This window comes from Camarhynchus parvulus, chromosome 18, assembly GCF_901933205.1.
Source record: "Camarhynchus parvulus chromosome 18, STF_HiC, whole genome shotgun sequence".
NCBI classification, from domain to species: Eukaryota; Metazoa; Chordata; class Aves; order Passeriformes; family Thraupidae; genus Camarhynchus; species Camarhynchus parvulus.
Window position 1 is genome coordinate 7,173,343 of NC_044588.1, and position 21,550 is coordinate 7,194,892.

The 21,550-nt window shown below is 55.3% G+C and overlaps 1 protein-coding gene across 1 annotated transcript in view; it reads left to right on the plus strand.

Annotated features, from left to right (window-relative positions):
- Positions 1-6,733: 6,733 nt before the first annotated feature.
- SHISA6 (shisa family member 6) overlaps positions 6,734-21,550 on the plus strand; it is a 148,690-nt gene continuing 133,873 nt past the window's right edge. The window contains 3 exon segments of the mRNA XM_030962152.1: positions 6,734-6,840; positions 6,842-7,411; positions 19,124-19,284. Of these exon segments, the coding sequence (XP_030818012.1) occupies positions 6,734-6,840; positions 6,842-7,411; positions 19,124-19,284 (838 nt within the window).

The following is a 21,550-nucleotide window of genomic DNA, read 5'->3' on the forward strand; positions in this document are numbered from 1 at the left end:
CCCATGGTTTTATGATAATTTATGATAATTTCTCCTGCAATTGCCCCATTTTCTGAAGAAGTTTGGAGTGCACAGGGCAAGGAGCCCTGGCAGCACCTGCTCCTCGCCCATCTGGGATGCTCCTTCCTCCTCTCCTGGGCTGCTGTGCTGGCTGCAGGCAGCAGCAATTGGGCTCCCGAAGTGCTCCTTTGTCTGCTCAGAGGAGTGAATTGGCAGCAGCACAAAGACCTAAGGAAAATAATTCCCATTAAGCCAGGGGCACCCTGCCTGAGCAGAGACTGCCTCAGCCCCAGAGCTGTTCCTCCCACTGCCCCCTGCTCGGGATCTGTGATTGTTCCTGCCCCTGGCAGGGACTGCCCTGGCCTGCCGCGCACACCGTGCTCCATCCCACACTCTTTTCACAATTGTGCAAGCCTGGGGTTCTGCTTTCTTTGGTCTCCCTCTCAGCCTTGAAAAATATCCTGATTTCAGAGAGCTCTCAGCTCTATTCAAAGGGCTTCTGAATCCTCCCATTTTCCAGTCATTCATCCGGCCCGTGAGCTGCTGGGAAGAGCTAGTTCGTCCCTGGGGCTTTAGAAAAGGTTTAAAATTCACCTGTAAAGAGAAACAGAGGGACTCAGGGAGCCTGGGAGGGGATGTGTCACTCTCTGAAGTCCCTGTCATGTCTGAGGGACTCATTTGATTTCTGGCCAAATGTGCCTGCCTGGCACGGGGGCTGAGGGAGGGAGGGGCTGGCACCCGGCAGGAAAACTCCTGTGTCTTTATCAGATCACGGCACGAGCCCTGTGCTTGGAACCCAGGAATCTCCTGAGCTGGGAGGGCCCCACAAGGATCATGAGTTCAGCCCCAGACCCCCAACAATCCCACCCTGGGCATCCCCACAGGCTCCTGGAGCTCTGTGCGCATTCCCTGGGGATCCTGGGCAGTGCCAGCACCTCTGGGGGAAAAACCTTTCTCTGAAATCCATCCCAAACCCCCCTGGCCCAGCTCCAGGTGTTCCCTGGCTCCTGTCCCTGTCCCAGGGTGCTGCAGCCCCAGGGAGCACCAGGACTGTGATGGCATTGCTGTCCCCAGGCTCTGATGGCATTGCTGTCCCCCAGGCTATGATGGCATTGCTGTCCCCAGGCTCTGATGGCATTGCTGTCCCCCAGGCTGTGATGGCATTGCTGTCCCCAGGCTCTGATGGCATTGCTGTCCCCCAGGCTGCCCATCCAGGTGTGGGGACAGCTCTGGGTGAGCTGACACAAGATGAGATCTGGGGTCACACATCTTCCAAGCCCTGGCAGGCTGCAAATGCACTCCTGTGTGGCCTTGGCTTTGTGCTGTGAATTAAAACATCCAGAACAGAGTCAGAGCCAATGATGGCATGTGTGCAGGGAGGAACAGGCCCATCCACATCACCTCAGGGCTGTGCTGGGCTGTCCCTGTGGCCTGGCTGAGCTGGGATGGACGCAGGGATGGTTGGGCTGACTGGGAGCCCTCTGAGTGCCACATTGTGGGCTTGGATCAAATTGGGCAGCATCAAATCAGTGCTAATTGCTCTCATCTCTCTGCTGTTATCACCCGAGTCCAGCCCTGGCTGGTAATGACCCTGCAGGGTGGGGATGTTCAGCCTGGCTCCTTCCATCTGCTCCTCTGCTGGCTCCTCCTGCCTCAGGCTGAGCTGCAGGGCAGCCTGGATGGATGGATGGATGGATGGAGGGATGGATGGATGGATGGATGGATGGATGGATGGATGGATGGATGGATGGATGGATGGATGGATGGATGGATGGATGGATGGATGGATGAAAGGACACAGGGATGGAAGGATGGATGGATGGATGGATGGATGGATGGATGGATGGATGGATGGATGGATGGATGGATGGATGGATGGATGGATGGATGAATGAATGGATGATGGATGGATGGATGGATGGATGGATGGATGGATGGATGGATGGATGGATGAATGGATGATGGATGGATGGATGATGGATGGATGGATGGATGATGGATGGATGGATGGATGGATGGATGGATGGATGGATGGATGGATGGATGGATGGATGGATGGAGGAGTGGCTGTTGGCTGTGCCAGATCCCATCAAAAGCAGCTCTGTGGGGCACTGATGGAGCTGGGAGAGGAGCCTGCCCTGGTGGCAGGGACAGGCTGTGCCGTGCTGCTGATGGAAGTGACAACAGGGACTCTAATGACACGGAAAAGAAAAGCTCCCACTGCTCTCCCTTCTGTGCAAACGCAGCCAGGTAAAGGAAATTAACCCCTGACAGCCCAGCTGGGCACAGCCAGGTGTCCCCTCAGGTGTGTGCTGCTGAGGAACCCTGGAGAAGCCCCAAACTTGCAGTGCCAAAGGTAGGAAGGCAAAGCAGATCAAAGGATCTTTGCCAGGCTGGCAGGGCTGGAGGAGCCATCACACAGGAGAGCAGTGAAAGGTCTCTCCAATTCTGAGGTCTCTCCAATCCCCTTTTTCTCTCTGCATCCCCAGGGGTGTCACAGATTGCAGAGAATGTTTGGAGGGCTTCCCCTCTGCTGGATTGTCTGTTAATATCAGGAAGGAACCAGCAAGAAAAATGGAGAGGTGATTTATAAGGCTGGATTGAGAGGACAAGGGGGAATGGCTTCAAACCAAAAAAGGGGAAATTTAGGTTGGGTATTAGGAAAATATGGGGTTTTGCAGAATTGCAGTGGTAAAAGCACTTTCTAAAGGCTTCTCCATGAGCAGAGCTGGATAAATAATGAGGAATTTCTCATTTGCTGTAGAAGTTTCTTTGTTTTCTGCTTGCAGATGGCTCCATTTAAAGGGAGTGCATTGCTGCCATGCCTGTCCCCAGTGCTGGGGACACCTCAGGGATGTCCCTGCACCTCTCCCAGGTGGACACAGCCTTTTCTGCACAGGTGGGCACAGCCTGGCAGCCTCCTGCCCCTGGGTGAGACAGAACAGGAGCCAGGGACAGGTGGCAGCTGCAGGACAGAGCTGGGACAGCCACTGCACTGGGCTGAGCCATGGGAACAGGGAGAAAGAAACGAGAGGTTCCCATGGGGAAGGAGAATCCCAGCTCCTCCAATTGTACAAAACCACACAAGCCACAGGATCCTCTCAGGCAGCAGAGAACAAACCAACAATGAAAAGCTGGTGAGGTGTCCCTATTTCTTGTCCTGTCCTTCGAGGCAGCTGCTCAGGAGCTGCAGGAGAGGCTGAGCACGTCTGGCCCTGCCTGTGTGAGGCTCTGCCACCCCTGTGCCTGCTTGTCCCCCTGGCATTTCCCTGCTTGCCACCTGGAACAAGCAGCCTCCTCCAGCCTGCAGCAAACCCGGGATCCACCCATCCCTACTCAGGCAAGAAGGAATCCAGCTCCACAGAAATAACCCCCCAAACTCCTATCGGGATCTTTTTGTAGCTGCATTAATTTTAGAAGGAAAATTAGGTCCGAAGTGCTGGGCTCATTTTAATGAAGATTCACGGTCACAGCCGAATCCCCCGGCGAGCAGGAATCAGCTTTTGAGCACATCAGAGTCATCAGAAACTCCTCTCAAAGTCATCCGAGGCCGATGAGGGGCAGGACAGGGGGCTGAGGGAGGGATGCTGGGGAGGAATCGGATTTCGGGACTTGGTGGACCTGCACTTCCCTTCCCTGCCTGCAGCCGCGGCTGCTCCGGCTCGGAGATGAAAGCACCCGGCAAAGGAGATAAACACGAAAACAGCTCTGGAACAGTCACGCTGCCAAAAACAGCCCGGGGAGGATGGGACGGGAGATGAAAGAGAAAGAGCTGGAGGTTTTGGAGTGACTGCAGGTGGGGCTGGAGCTGTCACAGAGCCCCTGTCACACAGCCTGGGGGGAGTGCAGCTCAGGCATTTCCCCCACAAGCATCTCAGCTCTGTCCTTCCTTCCCACAGCCAGAAACGCGGCTCCAAACCCCAGGGAAGTCCCAGAAATCCAGCGTTGCTCCTTAGGGACTCTTCCCTTCTTTCCACATTTGCTTCAGCTTCTTCTCTCTGGAATTTTGGCCCCAGGCAAGGCAGTGGATTATACCGGGCATCCCGGGGAGCTCTGTCCTTCTTCAGCATGCTCTGGCGTTAATAAATTGAGCAGCAGGAGGAGGCAGAGGCATCTGGGTGGGGTTTCATCGTCCCCTCGGTGTGATAAAGCTGTGCTGGCACCAGGGGAGCACCACCAAGGCTCAGCTGGCTCAGGCACAGAGGAAAAGCCAATCTCAGCCCCCAAATACCCCGTGGGGCAGAAAACCTGACCCTCAGCATTTCACTGGGCACTCTCTGTGCCCTTGCAATGGTTGGTGTGAGGACAGAGCTCTGCCAGGTGTTTCTGTCTCAAACCATTGGATCTTTCCCCCAAGGACTGCCTGCAGCAGGACGCTGGGTTTTTGAGTGGCAGCTCCTCTCCCCTGAGCAGAGCCACTGCACAGACCCCATTCCTGTGTGCAGGGGTCACAGGTGAGGGAAGGACCTGCACTGCTCCATCTGGGTGCCTCCCACGCTCTGCAAAGCCTTGCAGAAGCACAGACAGAGTTCCAAGGCAGCCCAGGGCTGAGGATGTTTCTGTGGTGAGTTTGATGAGGACACGTGGCAGGGCCACGGTTTGGAGATGGTCTCCCTGCATCAGTCAAATCTGCTTTGCAGCCTTTGGTGTCAGGGTTTGGCAGCCACTCACACCAGGAGAATTATCCCCAGAGGAGCTGGGCTCAGGGTACTGGGGTTCAGAGGGGTGCATGAATTAATTAAACCAGCTTAGACTAAGCCTGGGTGGCCACGCTGGCCTCCGGCTGCCTCAGGTTTGAGCCTGGGCTCAGGCACTGCCCATGGTGCGGATTCACCTGGGCACCTCCCTCACCTCAGCAGCCATGGAAGGGTAGCAGCCCTTCCTCCCATGAGCAATGAAGGGATTTTCCATTTCTCCAGGTGCTCCCCAGCAGCAGAGCAGCTTCAGATGGCACAGCCAAAGCTTTCCTTGGCAGCCTCACAGCCTGTGGGCTCTCCTAAGGGAGTTATCAAATGAGCTCTGGGCACTCACACCTCGGTAGCTTGAGGAGATGATTCCCACAGGGTGCAAGAAGGGATTTTTAGGGGTGGTTCTCCCTTCCTCCTACACTGCTCTCCCAAAAACTGCCTGTCTGCAGCTGCAGGGATCCCCTCAGCTCCCACCTCCGTGTGCTGCTCCTTGCTGGGATTCCTCACTGTCCTCTGTGTGTCCTTACAGCTGGCAGCACATGGGCTCCATCAGGAAATGTGTGTGGAGGCTTTGGTTGGGTTTGCAGGGGGACACGGAGGAAGCACCAGGGCTTTGAGGGAATTCTGCCCGGGTGGACGTGGCTCACAGCAGTGAGAGCTGCTGTGCCTGAAGGGATTTTGCTCAGAGCAAACCTGTGGTGGCCGTGCCAGGGTCACTGGGCAGCCCAGGGCAGTGCCAGCCCTCTCCTGCTGCACCCCAGAGCTCTCCTGGAGCAGGAACAGCTGGAAGGAGTGAAGAGTGTATCGGGAACAGCTGGAAGGAGTGAGGAGTGTATGGGGCTGGGGTGGGAGTGCTGCTCTCTCTCCACGCCGGGCACATCAGGGAGCAGGAGCTGGCACTCAGCTGGGCTCAGTGCACCTTCCCAGCGAGGCGCCAACAGCTCCAGGCTGGAGCAGCAGTCCTGGGAAGCCTGGGAGAGGCTGTGCAGGGCTGGCAGGGCAGAGGGGACAGCACGGCCTGGGGGCAGCACGGCTGGACAGCCCTGGGGACAAGGTGTGCCCAGCACCAGGCTGTGCTGTGGGCACTGCCCTGGCACAGAGATAAGGTCACAAACACCTACAGGGACCACATTCCTGCAGGGACCACAGGGACCACGGCCCCGGGGACAGCCAAGGGGTTCACACCTCACACACAGCTTTAGGGACCACATCCCTGCCAGGACCACAGCCCCGGGGACAGCTACAGTGTCACTCACCACATCCCTGCCAGGACCATATCCCCGGGAACAGGTACAGGGTTCTTACCCCACACACACCTTTAGGGACCACATTCCTGCCCATCCCTGCCAGGACCACCTCAGACCAGGAACAGATCCAGTGTCACTCACCACATCCCTGCCAGGACCACATCCCGAGGGACACGCACCAGCTGTCACACCCCTACCCGTACCCCTGCCCCGAGCCCTTTCCCCTCTCCCTGCGGATCCCCCCTCTCTCGGGCGCTGCCCCGGGCGGGCGCTGCGGGCTGCGGGCGCTGCCCGTGCGGGCGGAGCGGGGCCGGGGTGCCGGCGGAGCGCGGCGCGGTCCCGGTGATGTCAGGAGCGGCCCGGCAGCGGTGGGCGGTCCTTCCCCGGCTCCCGGCTCGGCTCGGCTCGGCTCGGCTCCGCCCCCCGGCTGGGCTGGGAGCGCGGGCAGCCCCGCGGCCCCGCTGCAGTCCCGCTCGCTCCGGCATGGTAAGGCCGTGGGCACGGGGCGGGCGGGCGGGGGCGGGCCGGGCTGCCCGGGGCGCGGCGGGCTCTCACCCTCTCCCCGTCTCTCGCAGCCCCTCTCCGGAGCAGCGCCGGGACCCCGCCGCCTCCAGCCGCGCTCCTCCGGGCTCCGCCGCTCGCCGGCATGAGCACGAAGCGTCCGGCGCCGGGCGGCCGCCGCTGAGGAGCCGAGAGCGGGACCCCCGGCCGCGCCCCCCGCGCCCGCCCCGCTCCATGGGGCAGCGCCGCTGAGCCCCCGCCCGCCCCCCCCGAGCCCCCCGCGCCTCGCCCCTCGCCATGGGGCCGCGGCACCTGCTGCTGCCGCCGCTGCTCCTGCTCTCCCTGCAGCTCCTGGCCCTGCTGCCGCCGCTGCCGCTGCCCGCGCAGGCGGCCGGGCCCCCGCGCCAAGGGCAACCGGACCCAGGGGGCGGCGGCGGCGCGGCGGACCCCTAAGCCGGGCAGGGAGCTCCTGAACCAGACGCTGGCGGGCCCGGGGGCCGCCGCCCCCACGGCGCTGCCCGGGCGCGGCAAGGGCGCGGGGGGCGGCAAGGCGGCCCCCGGAGGCGGGGGCTCGGCCCCGGCACACGAGACGTGCTGGGGCTACTACGACGTGAGCGGGCAGTGGGACAAGGAGTTCGAGTGCAACAACAGCCTGACGGGCTTCCGCTACTGCTGCGGCACCTGCTTCTACCGCTTCTGCTGCAACAAGCGCGCCGAGAAGCTCAACCAGAGCCTGTGCCGCAACTACAAGAGCCCCGAGTGGGCCCACCCCACCACGGCCAGCGGCGCCCTGCCCGCCGACGGCGGCGACGGCGGCGACGGGGACGCCAACAAGTACGACCCGGACAAGGACAGCACCAACGCCACCGTGTACATTTCGTGCGGGGCCATCGCCTTCGTGCTCATCGCCGGCGTCTTTGCCAAGGTGGCCTACGACAAGGCGCGGCGCCCGCCCCGGGAGATGAACATTCACAGGTACTTTCATGAGCATTCGCTCCTTCCCCTGATCCCCCTCACCGAGCTTCCCCCTTGGCACAGTCTGCTCAGGGTTTCTCTAGTGAGAAACTGCGGCCACTCGCCCTGGAAGACAGCGTGGTGTCAAGCTAGAAACCCTGCAGCTGCCCAGCCGAGGGCTCTGTTTGAGTGCCCAGCTGTGCAGCCTGCCCGAGAGTTTCCCGTGGCACGGCTCCTCCAGGGATTCCCCCTTTGGACTTGCTGCCCAAGGGCTCAGTTTTTACACCGCTGTCCAGGGGCTCTTCCCCCGTGCTCTCTGCCTGAGGAGTGTCCCTGTGAAGCACCCACTTGGGTCTCTACGCTTTGCTCTGGCTCTCCATGAGTTTCCCCTGCCAGTCCTTCAGAGGATTTCCCCAGTGCCATGTCTCTCCGACGGCTGTGCCACCTGGCCAAACGATTTCCCTTTGTGCTGCCGCTTCGAGGGGTCCCCCCTTGAGCCATTTATCCAAGGGTTTCCCCCTTCGCGAGGGCTGCGTAAGGGTTCCCTTAGACAAAGGGTTTTCCCTTTCCATCCTCTGCCCGGGAGTTCCTCCTCCCTACGGTCCGACCAGGGCCACCCGCATCCCTCTGTCCATCCCACTGCCCACCCCGGGGCCCGTCCTGGTGCTCCGCGGCCGCGATTGTGCTCTCCTGTCGCGAGTTCAGCACCGGCTCCGCGGACAGCTCCGGGACAGCTCCCGGATAATTCCCGGGCTATTCCCGGGTAATGCCCGGACAGCTCCGGGACAGCTCCGGGACAGCTCCGGGACAGCTTCGGGTTAATTCCCGGACAGCTCCGGGACAGCTCCCGGATAATTCCCGGGTTGTTCCCGGACTGTTCCCGAACAGCTCCGCGCTGCCCCGCTCTGCCCAGAGTCCGTCCCGGAGCTCCACGCGTAGCCGACCCCGGCACCCCGGCACTCCTTCCTGCCCCCGGCACCCCCTCCTGCCCCTGGCATTCCCCTCCTGCCCCTGGCATTCCCCTCCTGCCCCCGGCATTCCCCTCCTGCCCCCGGCGCCCTCCTCTACATCCCAGAACGTCGCCCTTGCCCCTCGGCATCCCGGCACCCCTCTCCTGCTCCCCAGAGCCTCCCTCTGCACCCCGACACCCCCTTTTACCCCTCGGAGCCCCCTTCTGCTCTCCGGCACCCCGATACCCCCATCCTGCCCCCCGGAGTGTCCTCCAGCATCCCGGCTGGGCTCCCCTGCACTCTGCATCCCTCCTCCTTTCCCCGGGACCCCTCCACATCCTCCTGCCCCCAGGCATGCCCCTCCTGCCCCTGGGACCTCCGCACATCCCTCCTGCCCCTGGCACTCCCCTCCTGCCCCCGGCACTCCCTCCCTGCACCCGGGGATCCTCAGCAGCCCCCAGACGCCCCCATCTCCCCTCCAAGCCTCCCCAGAGCTCCCCCAGAACAGCCGCGGATCCTGTCCTGTCCTGTCCTGTCCTGTCCTGCCTGGTCCTGCCCGGCCAGGGGGAAGTTTGGGATGTGCAGAGGCGATGGATCAGAACCCCCGGGGGAAGTTTGGGATGTGCAGAGGCGATGGATCAGAACCCCCGGGGGAAGTTTGGGATGTGCAGAGGCGATGGATCAGAGCCCCCAGGGTGGTGCTTTCCCCGCGGGGCTGCTGGGGCTGTGTGGGGCGGCTCTGGTGGTGGCAGAGCTCCATTCTTTCCCTGTTTCACTCGCTCCCTCTCGGATCCCGGGCAGCCCATCCCTGCCTGTCCCCGCGGGGCTCGCTGCCCCCTCGCTGCTGTAAGGACAGGAGCTCTCTGTGGCACACACAATCCTGCTGCACAGCAAAAGCTCGGACGGCTGTAGCAATCCTCCTCCTGGACAAATGCGTGTTCTCTCTCAGTTCATATTTATTTTATGATGAAAAAGTCCCTCCAAATGATGAGTGCTGCTTGCGTGCTGCGAATGCGAGAGCTGCCTGTGTCTGAACATAAAAACTGGTCAGAAGCTTCTGTAGAAGAGCAGTGCTGGCCATCAGGGGGAAAGTCCTCAACTCTAGCAGATAATGCCTCCTAAAAATGATTTTAGTGAAGATTTTTTAATCAGAACTCCTGAAATCATTGAGCATATTTTAAAGGCTGAACTTCAGCTGTAACCAACAGAGACTGGGGGGAGAAATATTAGTTTCTGGGAGGAAAAAGAGATGAGTGACGCAGTTTTTATTTATTTGGGGTGATGTTTTTGATTTAGACTCCTCCCTGCAGTGAGGACACACTGTGAGGGTGAGGTTTACATTTGCTGGGGGTCTGGCCCACATATTCCACTCCAAATTCCACCTGCCCCTGGTCTCTGCAAGAATTTAACTCCACACTGTCAAAAACTACACACAGCTGTGTAGAGGCAAGGGTCCTGCAAGTGGCTTAGCCAGAAAATCGTTTTTTGTTAATGAAGGGATGGTTCCCCAGCTGGCCAGCTCTTCTGGCTTCAAGGCAACTTTGCCTGGGCCTTATCTTCACACTAAATTTGGAAATCTGGGTTGGATGTCCATATGTTACTTCTGCGCCAGCTCCAGCCTGCTGCAGGGTTGGATCCTTCACCCTTGGAAATCAGAGCCAGTGTTGCCAGACTTGTCTGGATTCTTCCTGATGTTTTCATTTCTTTGATGCTTGCTTTGCTTTATTTAGATAAGTTCTGCTGAAATGATTCACCTGTGTGTAGAAGTATGAATGGCAGATTGAGTGCTCGGGAAGCTTGACTTCCAGAGCATTTTAAGGAGTTGATTGACTTCTATAATATGGTAGCTGGTAAAAGATTATACCTTTCAGAGCTGTGTTACCTGAACTTGATCAACATCACACGAGGGTTTAAATATTTTGAAGTGCATCTCCCGCACTGGGCTGAGTGCTCTGGGTGCTCTAAGCAGAATGTAAATACCAGCAGAGGAATGGTTTGTCTTTGTCTCTGACAGCTGCTGGGGAGGAACAGGGAAGGAGGAAAGCAGGTTGGGGTCAGATATTTCTGTCTGTTTGAGGTCGTGTCAGCTGGAGGGAAGTGTGACATCCAGAATAATTCTCTGTAGTGCTGGCGAGTGCACCAAACCTCAGAGTGCATCCTCTGGGAGGAGCAGGGCAGCAGCACGAGCACAGCTTGCTACAGGGGCTGGAGAAAGCCTCTTGGGCTCATGTCCCACAGGCAGGGAAGATCAACCAGAACTTCCCTGCGCCTCCCCACGAGCAGGACCACACCGTCAATTTTATTTCCTTGTAAACGCTCACAGAGCAGTGTCGTGTGTGGATGTCATCCCTCTGCCCATTCCTCATCCAGCTTTTAAAGAAAATCCTCATGAACTCACTTAGAGAGAACATTGTGAGGGAGGCAGGGCTCCTACAACGTCTGTTGGTGGAAGGAGGGTTTACAGATGCCCAGGAGAGCTGTCAGTGAAGGGCTGGCTGTGCATGTGCAGCTCCGAGCTGGAACCAGCTCCAGTTTCCAGGCACTGCCACGTCCCTTTAAAGCAAAGCACTGCTGTGATTCTGGGCTCACCAGCACTGATTCAGGCCTCTCTAACAGCAGTTAAGTGGAAGTCCTTTGAAAACCAGGAGCTGAAATATTCCTATTGTGCAGAAACACTTGTAATGCTTTCAATGGAACTGATTTTTTAAAATTTTTTTTGGCGAGTACAGGATCTTTGAGCCTGGCTGTATAGAACTGCCTCTTGCTTTGGGGGTTACACAGCCAGAACTTTGCTGGGCTCCAGGTAGGAGCTGGGGCTGGTTTTGAGAATTACACCCAGCAGTGTTGTGTGTGCTGATGCTCTTTCGTGCATTGGTGAGGATGGTTTGTTTCTGTCTCATTGCCAGGACTGTTTTCTTCTCTTGAGCATTTCTTAAGTGAAATTTAAGAGGCATTTGTTTTACTTTCAGTCTGGGGGTGAGTTAGGGAATCCCTGAGCAGGGAATATCAGCTGGTTCTTTCAAAGCTGGGTGAGTTTTAGTGCAGCATGAAGGGGTGACACAGAATGTTCTCATTCCGTGGCCGTGACCCTGCATCCCCACGCTACAGACCACAAATAATTCACAGATGTAGCCCTGCTCCACGACCCCTGCTTAGCCTCAGCAGCAGCCACTGAGCTGGGAATGCACAGCTTGGAACTGGACTGAAATATCCCCACTGGTCAGCTGGGGCCAGAGGGACATGGGGGCAGAGCTGGCCCCGGGCCACTGGCCGGAGCCCAGCTGCTCTCCTGGGAAGCTGCACAGGGATTTTTCCCAGCAAACCAGCTCTGTGTGCTGCTGAAAGGCCTTGTCTGGCCCTGCATGCAGCGTGGCTGAGGGGTGGGAAGGGGAGAAGGGAAACAGGCTCTGTGCTGGGCTTCACTTCCCCCTCCTCCCACAGCATCTGTGCTGCTGCAAAGAGGGAAGAGCTCTGTGCTGATCTTCCCTTCAGCCGCTGCCTCTCCTGCTCTGGGAGTGATAACTGCCAGCTTTTAGAGATGAACATCCTCTGCCCATGTAGGGACCTGAGTTTAATTGATCCACTCCTGCTTGTTTCTGCTCCGTGGCTCTGAATTCCAGCAGAGCCAATGGATGTGTCTGCTCCCAGATCCAAGGAGCTGCTGCTCTGTGTGAGCAACACAGCTTGAGATACAGCAGGGTTTGTGTTCCTCAGGCTGCATCCCCCACAGCCCAGGGCCCTGTGCTTGCTGAGGGGCTGCTGGAGGGAGCTGCTTTCAGCTGTGAAGGTTATGAGCAGTGCCTCTCTCCAGCCCTGGTGTTTGAGGCAGGGATCACAGGCAGCTCCTTCAGCTCTGCTCTCTGCTGCTGGAGCCAAAGGATCAAACCCCACGGTCCCCAGGGCAGGGAGGGAGTGCTCTGAACACTCCTGGCCACAGGGACTCTGCAGGAGCTTTTCTTTCTTGGATGCTGTTCCTGCTTCCAGTCTCTTTCCACTGATGTGTTTTTGTGCTCTGCCTTTTTTCACTCTGCTCAGACTCACTCGGGTGCCTTGCAGCTGCTCTTTGCCCTGCTTTGAGTTGTTTAATCCTGATGGCTTCTGAGTCCCTCCTCTGAAGTGCCCTGTCCCTCTCACAGGCACAGAACACAGGTCAGACTGAGCTAAGAAAAACCAAAAAAAGGTGCAGCCATAAAATCCCAGAATCACAGAATGGATGGGGTTTGAAGGAGCCTTAAAGATCCTCTCGTTCCACCCCCTGCCATGGGCAGGGACACCTTCACTGGTGACCTCAGACAAGTTCCTCAGGACTGGTTCTGTTTCACACCTGGCTGGGTTTGGGGTTATTCCTGAGCAGGGAGAACACCTGGATCTTGTCCTTTTGCAGGTGAATGGTCCAGATGCAGACCCAAACCCAAACCCAAACCCAAACCCAAACCCAGGCCAGTGTGTGTCTCTGCGTGCCTGTACCTGTACAAAACATTTTTCCTTTTGTTTCACTTTCGTGCACTGGGAGAGCTCCAGTCTGGAGCCCTGGTTGTGGTTTGCAGTTTGATAATTGGGTTTTTTGCTGTGTTTTCCTCTCTGAGTCTATTTTATGAAGAGATTGACTCTGTGGGAGCACAGAGGCTGCCTGGCCACTGACATCCTCTGGATGCTTCTGGGCTCCTCCTCTCCCTTTGAACTTCTCCCACTACGAGAGGCCAGGCTCAGGAACCGTGCTGCCTCCACCAAATCAGCTCAATGTCTCTAATTCCCATTTATTTGGCATTTTCCTGCTTGCTAATTAACTTTTTCTGTTAGTCCAACTCCATCATGAGGTGTCGAGGGAATCCAGTGTAGCTCTGAACTTCCATTCCTTTCAGTTTTGTAATCTCTTATGTCCTTAACTAGCAGTTGATCTCTGTGCCTTTGGAGATCAGATGCCTTTTAAAATTTCTGTTTCGCACAAGATCTGAACTTTCTGGGGCAGATGAGATCGGGGCATGTGCTGCTTGCCTTTGCCCCCACTCACATGGGCTGGCTGTGCCTCCTCAGATCTGTGTGTGCCCTGCTTGGAGGGCTCAGACATCTCCTTCCCCAGGTGGATAAACACAGAATCCTTCCACAATAAATGCTGGGCTGTGCTGTCACCACAGCCTCCTTTGTCGTGAGGGCTCTTCAGAGCAAGCTCCGCTTTCCTCAGCGAGTTCCAAGCCCCTGAGCTGTGCTCAGAGCAGAGGATTTGGTGTGGAAAACCAGAGCCCCTGTGCTCGACCCCTCCCCAGGTGCACTGTGTGAGCCCTGGGTGCTGTCTCTGTGCTTGTGCCTGGGGATGCACAGCACGAACAGAGCAGGACAGAGCTGGGCCAGCACAGCAGCATCCCCACAGCCTTGCACACCCAGCAAATCCTGCTGGTTTTATTTGCTCTCCTTCCTATGTGCTCTGTCCCTGTCCTGCTCTCCCCTGGTGCCTCTCCTGGTGCATCTCCTTCCAGGGAGCCTCCCCATTGTGCTGCGAAGAGCAGGGTGGGTGCAGGTGGGATCTAGGGGTCCCAGGGCTGCTCCCCCTGCAGCCAGCCTCAGCCTCGAGCACCTGGGGGTACCAATCTTCTCCTGACTCACTGTCCCCAGCAGCCTGGCCATGTCCTGTCCCTGCTGAGGACACTTTGTGCTCAGGGTGACATCTGAGAAACACCCATTGGAAAGATTCATTTTAAGTTTTAGCTAACAAATCTTTACGTGACAGTTTTGTTCTCTTCGGGCCCGCTGCGTCCAGAGGAACTGGTGTCACCCATTTGGTGTCACCCATTTGGTGTCACCCATTTTGGGCTCAGTCACTGCTGGCAATGCCTTGCCCACTTCACAGCAGCAGCCAGAGATTATTAATTTTCTGTTGGACATTGGTGCCACGTGTGTGAAGTGTCTTTGGAGCTGGATTAAATTCCAGGAGCTTCCCGAGTCGTGTTTGGCATTAAGAGTTCTCAAGAGACATCTGATTTTTTCCTGTGTGCCCTGGGCATGCAGGACCTGGCTGGAAGCACCTGGAATGTGGGAATGCCCCAGGTCTGGCCAGCCCTGGGCACACAGGACCCAGCTGGAATGGTCTGGAATGTGGGAATGCCCCAGGAATGTGGGAATGCCCCAGGACCTGGCTGGCACCACCTGGAATGTGGGAATGCCCCAGGAATGTGGGAATGCCCTGGGCACAAATGTCCCAGGACTTGACTGGAGCACTTGGAACGTGGGAATGCCCCAGGAGAGGCCAGCCCCAGGTGTGCCCAGCATCTGGAGCTGCCCAGGGCACGGAGCAGGTGTGGGGACAGCAGCCACGCCATGAATAATGCACAGCTGCTCTCTGTGACAGTGCCTGTGACCCAGGTGCTGTCCCTTCCAGGTGAGCTGGCTCCAGGCTGGATAAATCCATCTCCTGCCATAACTGCCTCTTTCTCTCCCAGTTACTAACAGAGCATAGGGGAGTCTCTAACCTGGCTGGTTTTGTAGTGAAATCCTGGCTGTGCTGGAGTGATTGGAGTTCTGCCACCAGCTCCATCCCTGCTCTGCTTTCAGCAGCTGCAGCTCAGCCAGGCACTGCTCCCTCCACTGCTCTGCCAGACCTGTTTGGTCACTCTCCTTCCACTCTTCCCCAAATTCACAGGAGCTTGGAGCAGGAAATTCTGTTTTCTAGCACCCCCTTGTTAAGATCTGCACGAGAGGGGATTTTTAGAGGTGAATCAGTGAAGTTTTGAGGTGCACCCCTGCATTGCTGGGAACAGGCAGCTCTTCCTACCCAGCGCCCCCATTCCCCTCAGTCCAACCTCATTTCCCTCCCAGCCTGCTGGAGCTGCCACCAGAGCTGCCCTGGTGACAGCAGAAAGGACACGTGTCCCTGAACACCCCCCAATTAACACTCACACGGTTAATTGGTGTTGGCAATCTGTGGCTATGGGGAAAGTGGGACAACACAGCCAGAAAGGCTCTGGGGAGGCCAGCAGGACACTGAGGGAGCAGAGTGAGGTTCTGGGCTGGGTTAGAGGGGCAGGGTGAGCTGGTCCCTCCCAGCTTCACCTTCTCCCTGACTACAAAGCCACATTTGGGATCAGAGTCTGTCACTTCCCCTTCCAGCACCAGTCCCCAGCTGATTGCCAGCCTTGCTGCCCCACTACTTCCATCCACCCCCTCGATTCCTTTGGATTTACACCTAATCCTTTCGATTTTTCCTTCTGAAAGCTGATGACCCCCAGCGTTCATCCCACTGGGTTTTTCCCCAAATTTGTGCAGAGTGCCATGAGAGCCACCCCAGGGAGCAGGGCCTGGCCTGGGCTGTCCATCTGTGACCGCGTTCACAGGGGTCTGAGGGTGAGGGAAGAGACGAGGATCTGACTCCATGTTTCAGAAGGCTGATTTATTATTTTATGATATATATTATATTAAAACTATACTAAAAGAATAGAAGAAAGGATTTCATCAGAAAGCTAGCTAAGAATAGAAAAAGAAAGAATGATAACAAAGGCTTGTGTGTCGGACAGAGAGTCCGAGCCAGCTGGCTGTGATTGGCCATTAATTAGAAACAACCACATGAGACCAATCACAGATCCACTTGTTGCATTCCACAGCAGCAGATAACCATTGTTTAAATTTTGTTCCTGAGGCTTCTCAGGGGGAAAAATTCTAAGGAAAGGATTTTTTATAAACGATGTCTGTGACATCCACCCATAGATTTCCCTCCAGGGCAGTGCAGCCCCCTGGAGCAGCCTCCCAGCTGGCCCTGGCTGCCCTGGGTGAGGGTGGCACAGAGCCCCAGCTGGGGCTGGCACAGTGGTGACGCGAGGGAAAGGTGTCACAAACCCTTATCAGTGCCACGCTCCAGCTTTGTGCTCCTCAGATAAGAGATGTGGCGTCACAGGAAGGTTCCTGGAGTGTCTCATATCCTTGTGCAGGTGATTAGGGGGCTGCTGACATCAGTGGCACTAATTGTACCCAAATGGCTGCACACGTGGGACACAAATATTCCAGCGAGTCTGTTCTGCTGGAGCTGAGCAGTGGGCACTGAGCCAGCTGGAGCCAGGGGACTGTCACCAACAAATCTGCCTCTTTTAGGTGGGGCTGACCTCCCACCACCCCAGGGCTTTATGGAAATACACTGGAACCACACAGCACTGTGATGGAATTGGCACAGAATGTACCAGCTCCATCCCAGCCGGGCTTGCTGCTTTATTCTGTCCCATTTCCACTGCCCCAGCTCCTCCAGCCCATCCTGTGTGCCCACTCTATGTGCCCAGCTCCCTCTGTGTGCCCACCCTGTGTGCCCAGCCCACCCTGCCCTCTCTGAGTCCCTCCCTTGGAACCCCTGGAATGAAGTTCTGCAGTTCTCCTATTTCCTAGTATCAAAAACGATAACCAACTGTCATCATCACTCCACAACCACCCCCAAACAAACACAGAATTAACCCCAGAACTAACTCCCCCTCCAAAAAAATACCAAACAAAAATACAAACCACGATGACAAATCATCAACAAATCACTCACCGAATTTTACATTCTTGTAGCTTATAAAAAGCATGACACTGAAAAGCCTGCTTTGGTGTTTTCTCCTGCTTTCTGAGTGATTGCAGTCTGGACATTCAGAGAGACTTGGACAACTCTTCAAACGAGCCCAGGCCACCGTGGGCCAGTAAATAATGCAGTGGGTGGGATTGAAAAATGGCCCGCAGTGTTCGTGTGCTGCAGATGCCGTTAAATGCTCACCTGGTGCTGAACACACCTTGGAGATTCCTGCTGAGGGCTCGGATCTGCCAGCCTGAAAACATCCACGACAAATGGGATGGCTCCAATGGGTGTGTGCTCCCAGGCAGCAGGGTGGGGTGCAGTGGGGAGCTCCTGGCCTGGAGAAGCCACCAGGATTCCTGGGGTGAATGAGCCCTCTCCTCCCGTGCTGTGCCACAGGGCAGGAGCCTCAGGAGCAGCCTCAAGTCCTCATAGTGCCACTCTTGTTCTCCATGACCTTGGGCAAGGAGACAAAGGGCCAGAAGTGTCCTGTGGGTTGGGGACCAGTTAGGGACACCTCAGGCATGGCTGGGCATGGTGGGGAGCTCTGTGTCAGTCAATCCAGGAGCTTCGGGGCAACATCAAACACCAGTTCTTCACCAAACACCAGTTTCTAACAAAAAACCAGTTCCCACTCCCCAAACACCAGTTCCTCAATATCAGTTCCTCCCCAAACACCAGTTCCTCATCAAACACCAGTTCCTCAATACCAGTTCTTCACCAAGCACCAGTTTCTAACAAAAAACCAGTTCCCACTCATCAAACACCAGTTCCTCATCAAACATCAGTTCCTCCATAGCAGTTCTCACTCCCCAAACACCAGTTCCTCCCCAAACACCAGTTCCTCACCAAACATCAGTTCCTCACCCAACACCAGCTCCTCCTTTCCCCAGGGGCAGACAGAAGGACTCCTGGCCTGCCCAAGGCTCAGCACCTCTGTTTTGTGGCTGCAAACAACAATCCCTTCACCCCAGGAGGATCAGCCTGTGTGCACACATAGATATCCCCTGGCTGGTTCTAGCCTCCAGGTCTGCTCTTTCTATAACCAAGGAATAATCAAAATAAAAAAGCGTAAAAATATCCTTATTCTGTACAGGCTGGTGCTGAACTGATGTGGTCCTGCTCAGGAGATCCTCCAAGAGTTCCTTCTGTGGAGCACATTAGTATTGCATCCATTATGCACAGGGACAGGGGTCTGGAGAGGAAATGAGTTGGAAAATGGAAGGGACCCAGGGCTCAAACTATTTCTCATGTGAAAGCCCAGAGCTGTGGCATTTAAGGGATGCCAATGGAAATGAGCAATGCCAGCATCCCTCTCGTTAATGTGCAGTGAGGGGATGTCTCCTCCTGACACCTTCCCTGGGACCTGAGCTGACTCCAGACGTGTTCCCCCTGCCAAGAGAAAAGAGATTTTCCAACTGCATCAGCTTTCAAGTGCCACTGTCCCTTACAGCCCACAGAGGCCACCCCTTTCCTGCTTTTCCTGAGCCCAGCAGAGAACTGGGGCTGCCCTAGGAAAATCAGGGCATTTCATGTGTCCATGATATTCACAGAGGGGTAAAAAAACCTTGGAATATCCAAGGGGGAGCCATTGGCTGCAGCTGCACTGGGTGACATTGCTTTTCCCTGGGAATGGCAGGGAGAGCTCAGCCATGGAAGCAATCCCTGCTGAGCACAGAGCCCAAGGTAGGCTCAGAGCTGAGCCAACATCAAGCCCTGCAAGCTGGTTAATCCATTTTTCTGCCTCGTGGTCTCCTTTAGAAACCACTGCCAGCACTGCTGGGGTCTGAGCGTTGTTTGAGCAGGGATTTCAGGATGTGGGGATCCTGATCTCAGTCAGTTTTAAGGGAGTTTGGCTGGGGCAGGGGGGTTTTGGCATCACTCTGAGGAGGTACCAGGGCTGGGGCCAGCAGGGGCTCCTGATGGAGGCTCTGTGTGCCAGGAGCAGTTTGTGATGATGGAGAGGCACCATAACCCTGGGCTGGAGTGAATTAGAGAGAGAGCAGATGAGACACCAAACAATGGCCAGGCAAGCCTGGAAAACCTTGCAGCAGATGCACAGAAAGAAACAGAGCTTTTAAGCCACATTTTTATATTTTATTATTACTGCTATCATTGCGTTTTTTCCCTCTGTTTATGGTATGAACCCAGCTGCTTTGGGTTCACAAGTGCAAACACTGAACTCTATGCTATTCTGAAACACTGAATTCTGGCTGTGTTAAAATACATTTCCCCCCCCCTTTTCTCCTGTCTCCCCAGGGCTCTGGCCGACATCCTAAGGCAGCAGGGACCAATCCCAATCGGACACTGTGAAAGAGAGACAATCTCGGCCATAGATACCTCCCCCAAAGAGAACACCCCCGTCAGGACCTCCTCCAAAAACCAGTACACCCCAGTACGCACCTCCAAGAGCAACCCAGGTAAGTGCTGCTCCCTCTGTCACATTTCCTGAAAAATCCCTTTGCCCAGGAGTTTTCTCCTGGGAAGCTGAGAAACCTCAGAGAAAAATGAAAACAATAATTATCTGGTTGCTTCTCCTGTGTTTTGCTGCTTTGGAATGTGTTTGGATATTATTTATCCAACATGTGAATTGTTTTCACTTAATGACCAATCACGGTCCAGCTGTGTCGAGGCTCTGGAGAGTCACAGGTTTTTCATTGGTATCTTGTTAAGCCTTCTGTGAGATGCTTTCTCTATTCTTTAGTATAGTTTTAGTATAGATATGATATGATATGATATAATATAATATAATATGATATAATATAATATAATATAATATAATATAATATAATATAATATAATATAATATAATATAATATAATATAATATAATATAATATAATATAATATAATATAATATAATATAACATCATATCATATATCAGCCTTCTAAGAACATGGAGTCAGATTCTCAATTCTTCCTTGATCCTGGGGACCCAGCAAATATCACACTCAGGGCTGTGTCAGGAGCCAGAAAAACAATATTATCTCCTTTGCTTCTCCTGTGTTTGCTGCTTTGGAATGTGCTTTGGAGATTGTTTATCCAACTGGTCATTTTTTGATTGGTTTCCTATGAATTGTTTTAACTTAATGACCAATCACAGTCCAGCTGTGTCAGGGCTCTGGAGAGTCACAGGTTTTTCATTAGTATCTTGTTAAGGCTTGTGAGATCCTTTCTCTATTCTTTAGTATAGTTTTTAGTATAGCCTTCTTTAATATAATATGAGTACATGAAATAATAAATTAGCCTTCTAGTTAGCCTTCTATCTCCTCTCCTCTCCTCTCCTCTCCTCTCCTCTCCTCTCCTCTCCTCTCCTCCCAATGAAATTCACAGGGTTTTTGGAGAGTTGGTGTGATTTCTCATATGTAAGTTAAATTTATGAGAGGAAGAAACTATTATGAGATATAAACTATGGAGGGAATGGATTTGTCTACTCAAAGCTCTCTGGTTTCACTATCAACTGCCTAAATAGACAGGAAGGAGCTGTTACACGGCACCTTTGGAATTATTTTCCCCTCTTCTGCTTTGGGACTTGTGCAAGTCACAAAACACATCTGTTGTCGTTTTCAGCTTCTTTTCATTAAGAAAAAAAGGAATTATTTTTGCCTGATCTCCCCAGTGGCCCAGGGGTTGCAGCCTCTTGGCTGCAGACGTTGTTGTGGTTTATTTAATGCTCCATGGATGGGTGATGGGCTGGTCAGTGGGCTGTGGCAGCTTCTCCATCACTCCTGGGCTGGATGTGGGGCTCTCCTCCTCAAAGCTGTGCCCAACTCCACTCAGGAGCTGCTCTGGTGGCATCTCCTGCCCTGTGTCACCTGGGTCTGCTCCTGTCCCTGCTGGGGCCCTTGGCTGCTTTGTGCCTGTTTGAAGGGGTTTGGTGCAAGGTCCTCCCCCTGTGGGGACAGGTGACAGCATCCCCTGAAGGTGACATTGTCCCTGCTGTCCCCTTTCCCTGAGAGCTGAGCAGATTCCTTTGCTTTCCCGTGTTCTCCCCCAAAGCAGGGAGCCCTGTGATTTTGTGTGTCAATTTGGATCTGTGAGATAAAGCCTTGGGCTGGAGAGCAGCCTTGAGGTGAAGTGTGTGGAACAGGGAATTGCTTCTGCTTATCTGAGGCTTGGAGCTGCCTCTGGAGAGGATTTGTGCTCCTAAAACACGAGGAGTGAGGGATTGTGGCCAGTGAGCAGGGACAGGCACCATCAGGGGGCAGCTGGGACATCACCCTCGGGGTGACAGGGGCCCAGAGAATGAGTCCTGAGGGCTGAGGGAGATGGGAAGGGGCTCAGCCTGGAGAAAAGGGGGATCAGGGGGAAATTCTGGCTCTGCACAGCTCCTGCCAGGAGGGGACAGCCCCAGGCTGGGCTCTGCTCCAGGGAACAGGGACAGGAGCAGAGGGAACGGCCTCAGGCTGGGTCAGGGCAGCTCAGGGTGGGCACAGCAGGAATTTCCCCATGGAAAGGGGCTCAGGGATTGGAAATGCCCAGGGAGGGCTGGAGTGCCCATCCCTGGAGGTGCCCAGGGAATTCCTGGAGGTGGCACTGAGTGCTCTGGGCTGGGGACAAGGTGGGGATGGGGCACAGGGTGGATTCAATCCTCCTGGATGCCTTTTCCAGCCTCAACAATGCTGGGGTTCTGTGCCATTGACACCTTCTAGAATAATGCTGGGATTTTATGCCATTAACTCCTTT